Here is a 13,450-nt window from a genome sequence, read left to right on the forward strand (position 1 = left end):
CCTAAAAAGCTCCTCCTACTACTCTCCCATATTTTTTATCATCTTGTTGTGCATCAGTGTTGAATCCCCACTGTGGGCTGTCATAACATGCTGTGCCTGCCCTCTACCAGTTCTGTTTATCATCTCTATTTTTCCCCGTCCCACGCTGTTTGACATGCATATTTCTTGATCCCACAAGTGACATTATTAATCCAGAGTGCAGTTGTCCACTCCTCCACAGCATGCATTGACCTCACAGTCAAGCGCAGCGCTGCCACAGCATCATGTCTTTGCAGCGTCGCCTTGACACGAGATCGTTTTGGCTCACATGCAATCCTTCCTGGATCCACTGAGACACACACAACTTCCCACAATTAGTCTAATCCGCTCCTATCTCATTTCCTGTTAGCGTTTTTCTAGCTGCGGAAAGGCAAAGACGACTAGCAAAGATGTTTTTGGACGTCCCCTCTTTAAATTTCTCTTATACATTCCCTTTAGTTTTGATTTTTATTGGGGGTTTACTGGGAATCTAGAAAGAAACAAACACTGTAAATATGTCATTTTGCAAAAACACCTCAAGGAATAATCACTCATTTAAAAATCAAATCATCCCACTATGTGTTCTTGTCATTGTTATTTAGTGCAGCAAGGGTCCCTGCGCGCACGCACACACACACACACACACACACACACACACACACACACACACACACACACACACACGCTATTTCTCATAAAAATGTGCCAACTCAAAATTCATCACAGCCTGTTTTGATCAGCTTCCTATTGGTTGCCAGTAAATGTTTTGGTCCCAGGCCAAGTGAATTTCCCCAGCATAAGAAATATTGATTATTACCACGTTTAAAAGTTGTTCCCTCTGGTGTCGTGTTGCAATTTGAGTCTTCTGTGAACACAACACAGTGACCTAGCGAGGGTTAACGCAGGCACCACTGTGTTCCCTCCTTCTGACGTTGAGTGAGCGCTCACACATACTTACACACACTTTCTCCACTGAGGCCGGCAGAGAGACGGAGAGAGAGCGAGCCAGCTGTCGTCCTCTCAGCGCTGGCTCTTTCCTCCCTCTCGCTGACTCCCGTGTTCTCCACTGGCCTCATCACCACATGGGACTCCAGACCTGGCCACCAATCGAACTACAACTTTTCCCTATGGCGTGCCTTGACGTGGAGACCCCTTCCATCTGCAGGAGTAAATTCAAATCAGGTACTGCTTCTTTCTTTCTTTTTTTTCTAACCAGAAAGCTTTGTTGTAATGTAATGTTAATCCCCTGCCTTCGGAAGCAGAGGGGGGGATTGTTGTGATGGACACACAGCCATAACAGGAAATGACAGTAAAAGATCATGATCGTGACTCAAGTGGAGCATCACTTCTTTTGAATTCTGATGAATTTGTTTAAGTAGAAAGTAATTACCCATCGCTTTAAATTACCTGTGTTCAAACTGGCACTCTGTAGGATCACTATTATAAGGTATTACCTCACAGAAGCATGACTTCACTCTTGTAATGCGCATACACAATGAAGTTACTTCAACTGAAGTGCAGTAGTTGGATATGCTGCTAATCAGGATTCTGATCATTATTTGCATGTTTTTATCTTCCTGGTTTGCATTCATCACCAGGACATTCCTCTAAGCAAGTGGCCTCTGCCAGTAAAACACAAAATACCTGTCTTGTTAGTGATTTATAGGCTTTGTTTGGCAATGTGAGAAAAAAAAACCTTTGCAAATACCTAAAGTTTATAGGGCATCCAACATAGCGTGTTTTGCATGCTACGTTTTAATACTGTGAGCAGAGAATCACACTCAAATGAAAACAGTGTATTATACTGGATTTATGCAAAAGAAGTATATATATAAGTTTTTCCACTAGAACTATTCTTGCTGCTTTTACAAAAATCATTATTCATTACCTGACTAAGTATATCTCTTTCTTCATAGATTCAGATCACTTTGCCAGGACAGAGTAATAATCTGACACTAATCTGACCAAATCCTAACAAAGTAAATGCTGGGGAAAGAGTATGTTTGTGTGGGATGATGCTGATACCGATATTAGGAGTTAGTCTGAGACTTTAATGTGTCTGTCTTTAAAAAAAAATCACAATCTTTGCAGGTTTGGCATTTAGCCAAAATGTGTTTCCTTGAATTTTACTCCTTTGCTAAAAAAAAAAAAAAAATACAACAAGCTTGACAGGAAGCAGAAGTTTGTGCTTCTGCTTCACTTCACATCATATTTTCGCCTGTGTATTTATACACTTTAAAACTCAAACAACTGGCTTCCACACAGTCATTCTGCTTTTTTCACTGTCATTGGATGAAACCTTAAAAAAACTTTTGCCATTTAAAATGTGGGATAATGTTATTAAAAGGCTTTTCTTTCCCATATAAAGCGAGAAACCTGGTTGCCCTGACACCTAATCGTGGCAGAAAGGAAGCAATATTTTTTTACTTTCTTATTATTAATATGATTCTGGCTTTTTTCACTGAGGCAAAATAATACAAAAATTAAAAAATAATGTAAAATTGAGATACTGAGATAGTCTTGCTGATGAATTCTCTGCATTGCTAAACGTAGGATGTATGTGTTTTATTATCGATAAGTTTGCAGGTATTTTTTTTCCAAGGATTGAAGTCAGCCTTTAAGTTTCTAGGCTCCACACAAAGGCATGAAAGGAAAATCAAAATGACATTTTTGATAGACTAATTTTATTTCAATATTCATGATGCATTCCATCATAAATGCCTCAAATGCTGTTAAAGTGGGACTCTGTTTGGAGAATTCTGTATTTATAACTGCAAAATCAACATAACCCAGCATGAGTCTCTTTCTAAACTAAATTCAGCTTTGGCCACACCAGTTTTTATTTGTATTGTTTCAGAGGTCTGATGGGAGACCTCCATGGATGATTTGCTGAGAACAACATGGGTCTGAGATTAGAGATTACATCAGTAGACAAGGATTTGAGCCGAGCCCCCTCTCTATGTTTCTCCAAAACCTCTGTTTACGCTTTGCTGGTGAGCAGGAGAGCGGAGCCAGTTTGCATCACGGAGAAGGTTAGCCAGGGTTCAGGTTGAACCAAAGATGACACCGAGTGATGAGGAGGACCCGGCATGAGTTGTAACCCCATACTACCATACCTCAAATTAAAAATTGCATTCTCTGTCAGAGCTAGGAGGCACTTTTTGATATTATTCATATGTTGTAGTATGCACTCTTCTCTTGCTTGTGGCATTTTCTACAATCTTCCGTTATGATCCATCTCTGGCTGACCATAAACCCCTCTGGCCTGTGTTTGTAATAGGAAACACAGCAGGCAGAGCAGGCACACTGTGTTCTCTGTCCTGCAGTGGATGGGCTGCTATGAGAGTGGCCTCGGCCTTCCACCCTTTGCCTCGGTTCTTGTCACTCCGCGTTCCCTTGCCCACCAGTAGAAGCCCATGAACATCCCCTCGTCTCTGCGTACGAATGCAGAGCCCACCCCCTTAACTACCCCCAAATTTCATGGTTCCCAGGCCTTGTTCTCACAGCTGCCCAGTTTATTTTTGCTAGCGTGAGTCACAGAGGCCCGTTCAGAAGCAGTGCCTTTCCCAGGAGAGTTGAGCAGGTCTGCCTTGTATTTGTGTGTGTTTGTGTATGAGTGGGAGCTGCCCCCCACCCCCCAAAAATGCCCCTGAGTAGATCGAGCTAAAGTTAACTTCACTTTACTACGAGGGTGACAATAAAGGCCTCACGTACCTCACCACCGCCACTTCATTCGTTCCCATCACCCACCGCCTTCTGTTCAGACTTTTTTTTTTTTTTGCCTGCACTGAATTTCGGCGTTCTACTGAAATAACATGTCCACGCTCACGTGTTTATAAATGTTTAAACAACGTCTTACTACAGTTTATATTTTTGGGGAAATAAAACCGAAGATCATCCAAGTGCTATATGCAGAGCTCGCATGCAAGACTCAACAATTTCTGTTGGAAGATAGTCATGTCTTTGATGTTCCACAGTAACATGACTGGTCACTTCTTATCCATCCAAAGCAAGATTAGTTTTTAAAAACAATTTATTAAACAGACACAAGTTACTTGGCTCTCAGTGGTGTCATGACCAGCTCAAGTTTTCCTCATTATTGTAACTGCAGGTCTGACATTAATCCCTCTTTTATCTGTTTGTGTTCTTCTCTGTAGTTACTTTATTTCCTCAGCGCATTTGCAACCCACACAGAGATATTGCCTCTCACTGGGAAGGCTGTCAGCCAATCACACTGTTTGCGTGTTGTAAAATGTGTGGTACTCCTCACAACCCCTGAGCTAAAACCATACAGGAAGAGTACAGAATGTCTGTGGTGGTGAACGGGGTTTACAGTTGAGCCCTTCGGGCAGCGTATTGATTGAGAAATAATAAGTGCCTTGTTTTATTTGAAGTCTTGCAGGTTTCGCAGTTCAAAGCCAGAAGGGATGGTTGTTAGGTGACTCAGTCAAACTGGTTCTGAATGGTAAAAGTTTAACCCTGACCTCTGTGTCTCCGCTTTCTCATAGTCCTGCAGCTCTGTCTGCAGCAGAGGAGAACTCGGGAGCAACTTGTGGACCAAGGCATCATGCCGCGTGAGTATTTTTACTACATAAGACAACAGTGAACATCACCAACAGTGTTAATAAGAAATAAAAAAATTATAGCTAGCAAAATATTCTGTTTTTATTTCTCCCAAATTAACAGGCTCTATTAGCAAATAGCTGGTGAACATAGGGGATCATGAAGCAACTCAAAATACAGAATTTATTGTGGTATTTTTTTGTGCTTTTATTTGATAATTTAATAAATCAAATCTAGTGGGAGCTGCAAGAGTAGAGCCAACCCTTGGGCTTGTAATCAGGATAGTTTTTCTGAGCATGCACATCTGGAAGGAGACCCAGGGGTAGGTTTTGAATGTACTGGGGAGATAATATAGCTCAGCTTACCTTAGGAAAGTGTCCTACAAAATGTTGCTGGGTAGAAGGACATCCAGTATACACTGCTTATCATGAATCCTCTGTAATGATTGGATAAGTGGAAGAAACTAGACTGAGGGATGGATGGATGGATTTAAATGGAGCCCATTAGTGTGAAATAATGAGTTTCTTTAACTACAAGTAATTTGAGCCAAACGCTCAGGCTTCAGACTGTTTTCAGGACGTTTCTATTCTTGACTGTGTGTGATGTCAAAGAGATGGAATATCCCTTGACAGGCATACAAGTGTGAGTACAGAAATTCCGGCTGAACCTGCTGATCAAACCTCAAATTTACCAGGGGCAGCCAATCAGAAGAAAGTTGGTATGAATTGAGGGTGGCACTGAAGAGAGAGGAGCTAAAACGACTTGTTTGAGACAGTGGAAGAACTGAGGAGCTGCACCAAAGCCTAATACAGGATCAATGAGGATTATTTTGACTTATAAATCATGCAAAGCCACTTTAGTAGAGTCCAAGAATCGAGAATATGGATTTCAGAGTTAATATAATAGATCCTCTTTGTACATCAAACTGCTTTATTTTATAAGGGCTGTTTTATAGAATTATGTCAGAGGCTGAAATCGCTTCACTGTGCTTGAAAACCTGGTGAAAATGGTTGGAATATATAACAGATAAATGACACACTGGTGTCAAAGCTGGAGTGGCTTTCTCCGCTTTAATACCATCCACATCCATCCTTTGATCCAGCAGAGGTGGAGCTGACTCGGTCCCTGTTTTACCTCCCTCCAGCAAGCCTTTTGTTTAGGAGTACAGTCAATAAAAGATGAGCTGAAACTGTGACAGAATCCCACTGAGAGCTGGAAAGACAGAAAGGGAAAAAGATGGACATCTTCCTCTTTATCTAGTTCTGTCATGAAAAGCCCCCTGTAGTCAAGTTTTCAGGTCCTCTCTGGCTCCACGCGGCCTCATGAGTCAGCGGCTGGGCCTTCAGTGGAGGTCAGACGCCCCCCCATCTCCTCTGCGGCCTGGCCAAGCGTAGCCTGCACACAAGCCTCCCAGGCCATTCTCCATAGCAATCTGCCTCTCCTACACTTAGAGGCTTATGATAGGTATGCAGTGAGGTTTTGGTCATGAGGAATGTTTGCTTTGCTCCTCTGACACACTCCTCAGAGCACCCCCCAGGCAGAGTGTCCTTAAACCAAACAATGTTCGTCATAGCAGAGGTGACTCGCCGGTGAGCCAGACCTCGTCTGAAGCTCAACAAGTTTACTCGGTCAGATCAGAAATTAGGACGGAATAATCGTTGTTTGAGTCAGCTAAACTGACACTTCCTGTCAGACACCCGCCCACGAGCTGCTGATTATTAATGACACGCCATTGCATGCCAAAAAGGAGACAAAATAATAAACAATGACATGAAACTGGACGACCCTGGAGTGTGAAAATAGTTTTTTGGCATATTTGGGAATAAAGATGCATTTTATCTCCCTTCTTTTCTTCTTTATATCTGCTTACACTGTTTGTAACAAATGTGTATTTGTAGTTTAGATTTTTTTTACATATGTGTTGTCCATAATTTTAAACACTTTATGTCGGCATACAGTACGTTATTGGTACTTTTGAGAAAACTGCTTGATAACTTTAAAAGACTTTTTAATGAGGGCCATTATGAAAAGTATATGTTTTAGAAATACTGAGATTTCCTGTGGTATTATACTTATGCTGTTACACCGTCATTTCTGTTGTTGTGGAGTACAATCTTATCACTAAGAGGCTTGCTACATAAACATACTTTGTCATGATATCAAAGGCAGACAAAGGGGAAACTATTTGGGATTAGAAAGAAAGAATGCAAAAAGACGTCAGTCTTAAAATCAAAGGAACATTCGTGTGTGTGAAATTAGCCTGTATTAAACAAGAAAATGTATTGATTTCTTATGGATTTCTCTTCTCGTAGCCCTAAAAGCACCTGCTGCCTTCCATGAGCAGATTCGCAGCCTGGAGAGAGCCAGGGTAAGCCAGCAATGAATGCACTCTAGCCTGCAGATGATCACAATCCTGTACCCAGAGTATTTTCTTATTTTTTTTCTTTTCTTAAACAGACTGGGACCTTCCTGAAGCACAAACTCTGCAGCCGACCCGGACGTTCTGAGCTGGTCCGCATGCACATCCTACAAGGTAATCATCCGGGGGTGTTTTCTTACTGGGCAAGAGTGTTGAGATAAGAGAGATGATTACCTTTGTGTTTAACAAAGCTATAACCACACGCATGGCTTTTGTGAGGTCTGGCTCAGTCTGCTGTGAGTCAGTATGATAAAGCAGTTTGAGAGACTGACTGATACTGGCCAGATCACAGATGAACATCCTCTTTGTGTTTATCAGAGACACATGCAGAGCCCTCCCTGCAGGCCACACAAATGAAGCTGAAGAGGGCCAGACTGACTGATGATCTCAATGAGAAGATCGCCCAGAGGCCCGGACCCATGGAGCTGGTGGAGAAGAACATCCTGCCCGGTGTTGAGGAGGTTAATAATGGTAGAGCCTCATTGTTATTATTATATCTGTTCACCACTTACAGTGAGTGCAGCGAAGGTAATTCAAACCAGCTGTGCAGCACATCTGGTGGATTTTTATCTATTTTTAATGATGTATTATCTTTGTTTGGGAAGCAAAGGCCTGCTGTGAGAAAGGTCTCCCCGTTTAATTACAGCAGTAAAACTGTGATAATGCTAATACTGATAAGCTGGCCCTCACTGAAAAAACTGTAGCTTGTTTTTTATGACATTTACGTCGAAATATCTCAGCAGGGCAGTCTCAGCTTACATCTCTAAACTATAGTCAGAGATTTTTGCTCTATTTGCATTATTTTTATTTATCCTTGAAATAAATAATAACCAGTGCTTGCTTATTTTTTGATCCTGTGCCACAGGTGGTAGCAAGGTGGATCGTGCGAAGACACCTGACACTTCGGACGTGTACAACTTTGATGAGGACAGCAGCGATGCCTTTTCACCGCAACGTCCTGCAAGCCAACACTCTCCCAGCTCTACATCGGCCTCGCCGCGGGAGTCTGAAGAAGCCACTCTTATGTTAAAAACGACCATACAGGTACGACAACACCAGTATCAGACGACCAAAAACCTAGGTTACTTAAGTTGCTACATACAGCACATCAGCTGTGTTTTAGTAGTTTTCCATGCTCATTTTTCAAGTGTTTATCAGCCTATTTTGGGTCATATTTTCTTCCTTTTCATAGGTGGCATGATAGTTAGCAGGTGTTTCAGCTTTGCTGTTCTTACTGAGGGGCTCATGTGATTTTGCTCTCTCTTTACTTTTCTTAGCACTCCCCGCCACCCAGCTCACAGTCTGCATCAGATTTAAACAACCCTATGCCCACCGGTGAGCAACAAAGCAACCCACAATCAACTCAACCTCAACCTGTCACCACTGTCGTCACCTGTGTTACACCGGGGCCAGTTCTTGTGAAGGTGACTTTTCTCTTAGTCATTTTAATGTGATCTTACAGCTAAAGTTAGATTAGTGATGCTTTTTAAAATCCTCTGAGGTCTTAAATCATCATCATCATATGTAACCGTAACCAATAACACTATCATATAAAAACATGAGATTTTTGGCTGTGGGAAAATAGTTTCCAAAGTCTTGGCAATCTGACCTTCAAAATAACTATCTGTATTTCCCCTAAAAACCCAATCTTCTTTATTTTTCTAAAAATAATAATAATAATAAGTTTATGGTTACTTGTCATTGTTGTCGTGTAGTTTATACGCAGCTGTTGCAGTGTTGACCTCTGGCTCTGTTTTCCTGACTTATTTTCTTCATCTGTGTGTTTGATTTATTTTGTCTGCTTCCTTTGAAAATGTGACGAGAGACACAATGTCAGAGTCTGTTATTTCTCATGCTAAAAGTTACATCAGTTTTGGCTCAGACAAAAAAAATTCAGCATTTAGCTGGAGTTGAGCGCAGGTCAAAGAGCAAGGGTTAAAGTTATTTCACCCATCCAGAGGTTTAAATCTGTGCCACAGTTTGTCTATTTTTAGGGTCAAATGACAGGCCGGCCCTCCTCATCGTGGCTAAGCTGTGAATCAAAGAACGGGAGTGAAGCTATAACTTATCCATTTATCATAATGCAGTTATCCTCAGAGTATAAGCTAAACTCTCCCTCCCTTTGAACATAATAAGGGAGTGAGTTTGACAAACTGGAAAGTGAGTGCTTGTTTAACCCGGCCCGAGTTTCTGATTTCATTGCTAGAACCTGCTGCTCTTGTGCCAAGCCATTTTCATGAGTACTACATCCTGTAATTGCAGGTGGTAAAACAATAAGTGTAACATTTCCACTACCCGTTTCCTCATCCTGCTGTTCTCATCAAGTGTCAGAGCAATGTTAATGTTAAAGTTATAAAAGTACCGTATCAGTTCCAACTCTTACAGTGTTGGTACTGGCAGTGCAAACTGTCTTCCCTGATAAAGTTAACTGGACTGGCCTGAGATCAGTCATGAGGAAAGAATATCCTCCACATGGTCCTCTCTGGTCTTATGTACCCCTTTTTTGTGTGTGTTGTGCTCTGCAGCAAAGCTTGGCTAAGCCTCCTGCTGAAAAAAGCCGCAGCAAAAAGAGCAAAGAGCCCAAACCACGAGTGAAGAAGTTGAAGTACCATCAGTATATTCCCCCGGACCAGAAACAAGAGCTTAATGACGTGCCAATGGACTCTGCTTACGCCCGCCTCCTGCAGCAACAGCAGCAGTTCTTGCAGCTCCAGATCCTAAACCAGCAGAAGCAGCAACAGCAGCAGTACAATTACCAGGCCTCCAAGCTCAAGTATGGCTCCATTAAGCTTTACTTCATCGCAGTCAGGATTTTTCTTATCCTCATTACAATTACTTCAACGTTGATTTTCAAATCCTCAGTCAGACGTACGCACCTTGTTATGTAAAATGTAATAACTGTTATCACGGTTTAATCACAGCTGCTTTTTGTCTCAATTACTCTGCATTTCCTGCTCGCAGCTTCCTACACAGAAGGTGCTCATTATGAAAAATGGATTAAAGAAAAAATCCCTCTCTCATCTGCACTCCCTTTTCTTGACATCTTATTACAGCAGACCAACAACTGAGGTACAAACCAGCTGTTCTAACATTGCTTTTAGTGGAAACGCTGCGTCTGCCCCTTTGCAGCTCCACCACATGAACCGCAAGCCGGATCACTTACCAGCTAATCTGGACGAGATGAAGGTGACGCACTGCAGCCTGCGCAGCCTGATTGTATCATGCATATATGATTGCTGCAGAGGTGAACGAGCTGAGTGTTGTGCAGCTGTTTTACAAGTCTTTTATCTTTGCAGGTAGCTGAGCTGAAAATGGAATTAAAACTCAGATCTTTGCCTGTTTCTGGGACCAAGACTGAGCTGATCGAGAGGCTAAAGCTGTATCAGGAGAACTCTAGCATCCAGACTGCTGCTCCCATCGATGCAGCAATCTCACAGTCAGAAACTCCTAAATTAACCCCACCAGTGTCCCCTATTGCTTCTAGAGTCTCTAATCTGGGCATAGAAGATAATAGTACAGCAGACAGTCCAACAAAACTGCTTTCAGATGCTCCAGCCCATCATGCTCCCTGCATGAGCTCCCCACAGAGTGCGCCACATGAGGAGTGTCCCATGGACACAAAATCCCACGAGCAGGACTCTGAAAAGGACAAACGGCTACATGAAAAGGAGCGTCAGATTAAGGAACTAATGAGGAAGCTGGAGCAGGAGCAGAGGCTGGTGGAGGAACTGAAGATGCAATTGGAGGTGGAGAAAAGGAGTCAACAGGGAGACTCTCCATCTCAGCTCAGTCCTCTGCTTCCTGTGCAGGTCAAAGAGGAACGCAGGAGTCCGTCAAACTGCACTGCATCCTGCAGCTCTCCTGGTCTGCCAGTACTGGTCAAACAGGAAGAGCCTGCAGATCAGAGCCACGTAGCCAGTCAAAATCAATTCATTCTCGGTCACCAGACCATCACACAGTCTGAATCCCGTCAGCCTGCGCAGGCCGGAGCTCAGATCCTACTGCCCGCATCCCTTCCTGCCTCAGCAGCCACTATCCAGCTCCCCACCAAAGGCATTGCATTACACACAGGCCTTATCCAGGCTTCTGGATCGGTGCCACAGAAAACAGAGGCCTCAGCAGCAATACATCAGCAATGCAGTACTCAAACCCAGCCACTGGCAAAGGTAAGAAAAAAAGCTACGCTGCTTCTACAGACTGCCTCAGCCTGTCTCCCCATTCATCACCACTATCAGCTGTGACTTTGTGCTCACTTTAGTCTCCTTGTAGGAACTGGAAACGTATCAATGCGTATGTATGCGCGCCTGAAATCATAAATCCAGTATTGTGCTGTGTAAACACAAGATAACATCATAAATGTTCTGCCATGTTTTTCATGGCACTGCATAATATATCACGTAACTAATTTAACAGTCAGTTAAGCGCTACCATGGCTAATGCGCCTTCCTTCATGCTACAGTAATAACAGGCCTCTGCTGAGTGGTGGCATCTTTCACTCCGCACATCAAAAGAAAGCCTGTGGAAACATGGGTTACTGGAGCAGGTGCTGAGTGAGAGCTGACCATCGTGCCCTCATCGCTCCCAGTCATTCCTCTGCTCTGAGTCCGACATGCAGGCAGAATTAGTAACAGAACCCGCTGCTTAACTCAACCGCAGCTCTCATGGTTTACCCTGCAAACAGTGCCGTCATAGGTAGATGAAACATTGTCATCCTCCGGCTGGAGAGGGGCTGAAGAAATTTAATTTAAGATGTCTTTGCGTAAAAGTGAATGATCCACAGTGGGTTTTCTTTCAGGTTTCCACAGTTCTCATGCAGCTGCACTGCTACTTTAACCAAACTCCCTGAGAGAAAGTATGTTTGATTGCACTGATGCCTCCGTGCTGACCTCTTCAATTCTCTGTGCAGACGTGGAGGATTAATACCGCGGCACAGAACTTTCTCAATACATTCCCAGTGAGTGGATGCACTGCAGGAGCTTCTTCAGGCCAGGCTCTTCCCAAAGGACCTACAAATAAGGTGGAGATTATCCTTATGTTCCTTCTGCTTATGTTTAATTTTTCTGTAAAGCATGCAAGAATTAATGTTATGTAGTTAGTATTTTTGTATTTGATGTTGTTTATTTCCTGTTTATTAGCCTCCCTGTTCCAGCCAGTCTCCAAACAGTTTGATCTTGCAGCATCCAAAATTCACGAACCACGTGTCAAAGTGTAAAGACCCACCGCGCTATGAGGATGCCGTTAAACAGAAACACAGCATGTTAACAGCTGTTCAGGCAAGAATCTGATACATAAATATAGCATCTCACTTGTGTCATTCAGACATGTAACGGTTTCTCTTCTCTGCAGGGTCCCACTGCGGCCAGCCAGGAGATGGATGACCTGTTTGACGTGTTGCTGGAGAGTGGTGGTGAGAATACTGGGTGTGATTTGATTATTGTGATACCTTTATGAGGTTTTAAATCTCACCATGTCCTTCTCTTCTTCTTTTTTTCAGAGATCTCCCCCTATATTACACAGGATCCTCCCAACCTGGATAAGCTTCTTGTGGTGACAGCTAGTGTAACCACCCTTCCCATCAACACAGCTTTATCCCGCCCTCCACCCTTAGTCCAGGTAGCAAAGCCGCCTGCGTGCGTGACCTCCGACTCCCGGCTGGAAACCCTCCTGGAGGGCGCACTGCTCCCTGACACAGAACCACAAAAACTGAAGCTGATGGATGAGTTACATGCACCTGGGGACACCATGGAAGTGGATTTTAATGACAACATGTCCACCTCTGCTCTCAACATGGACAACATGGATTGGCTGGATCTCACTCTGTCTGTGCCAGCAGAGGAGGGTCACTCTTTGGATGTGTCGGTGCCAGTAGGCGTCTTCTCGTCTGACTTCCTGGATTCTAGTGAACTGCACTTGAACTGGGACTGAGTGCTGTCAAGGCGATCGTTTTTCATTGTGAGAGAAGACTGCTTTTGTTTCCATAAGACAATAAGAGCTGTTTGGATGCTTCAGCAGCCCCGTTCTGCTTTCCAGACAGATAAATCAGCTCTGTAATAATCTCATCGTGCAACATCACTTTAGAAGTTGCTGAACTGCTTCCTTTGAGGTCTCTAAATCCTCTGGTTGTATCGGGAGACAGATAAAGTTAGAGTGGTACTGGCAGTTTGAGCTGAAAGTGGAAGTAAGCTTTTAAGATTTCCATCTCAAGACACGCCGCTGATTTGTTATCAGTCTCATTTAATGTTATTGATTCCTCTTAGTCCTCTGATCTCAGTGAATGTAGAGCTTTACAGTCAGCGTGGTGTGAGCAGAAAGAGCAGGAAAATGTCCCAAATCCTGGCCACAGTGCTAACGGCCAAACAGCGAATGTAGCTGAGGGCTGCTGTGTAGTTTACTCCACCCTGTCTTGGAATGATTATCACTATCAAAACAGATTGTAAACACACAACCGCT

General features: G+C 43.2%; 1 protein-coding gene across 1 annotated transcript; it reads left to right on the top strand.

Annotated features, from left to right (window-relative positions):
* Positions 1-979: 979 nt before the first annotated feature.
* On the top strand, positions 980-13,072 carry mrtfbb (myocardin related transcription factor Bb). Its single transcript, XM_026164514.2, has 14 exons — positions 980-1,200; positions 4,527-4,592; positions 6,894-6,949; positions 7,039-7,114; positions 7,319-7,471; positions 7,866-8,044; positions 8,278-8,424; positions 9,526-9,773; positions 10,054-10,186; positions 10,297-11,166; positions 11,907-12,017; positions 12,136-12,273; positions 12,347-12,407; positions 12,495-13,072. The coding sequence occupies exons 1-14, from the start codon at positions 1,101-1,103 to the stop codon at positions 12,923-12,925; spliced, it is 2,769 nt and encodes a 922-aa protein (XP_026020299.2). The 5' UTR covers positions 980-1,100; the 3' UTR covers positions 12,926-13,072.
* The last annotated feature ends 378 nt before the right edge of the window (positions 13,073-13,450 follow it).

This window comes from Astatotilapia calliptera, chromosome 4 (genome assembly GCF_964374335.1).
Source record: "Astatotilapia calliptera chromosome 4, fAstCal68.1, whole genome shotgun sequence".
Lineage (NCBI taxonomy): Eukaryota > Metazoa > Chordata > Actinopteri > Cichliformes > Cichlidae > Astatotilapia > Astatotilapia calliptera.

What these genes read in the sequence shown, in the direction of transcription:
- mrtfbb (XM_026164514.2), top strand. Translation starts at nt 1,101, where the DNA reads ATGGGACTCCAGACCTGGCCACCAATCGAACTACAACTTTTCCCTATG. An exon ending in CGGGGCCAGTTCTTGTGAAG is followed by an intron (nt 8,425 to 9,525) that starts GTGACTTTTCTC and finishes TGTGCTCTGCAG; the next exon opens with CAAAGCTTGGCTAAGCCTCC. An exon ending in AAACCCAGCCACTGGCAAAG is followed by an intron (nt 11,167 to 11,906) that starts GTAAGAAAAAAA and finishes TTCTCTGTGCAG; the next exon opens with ACGTGGAGGATTAATACCGC.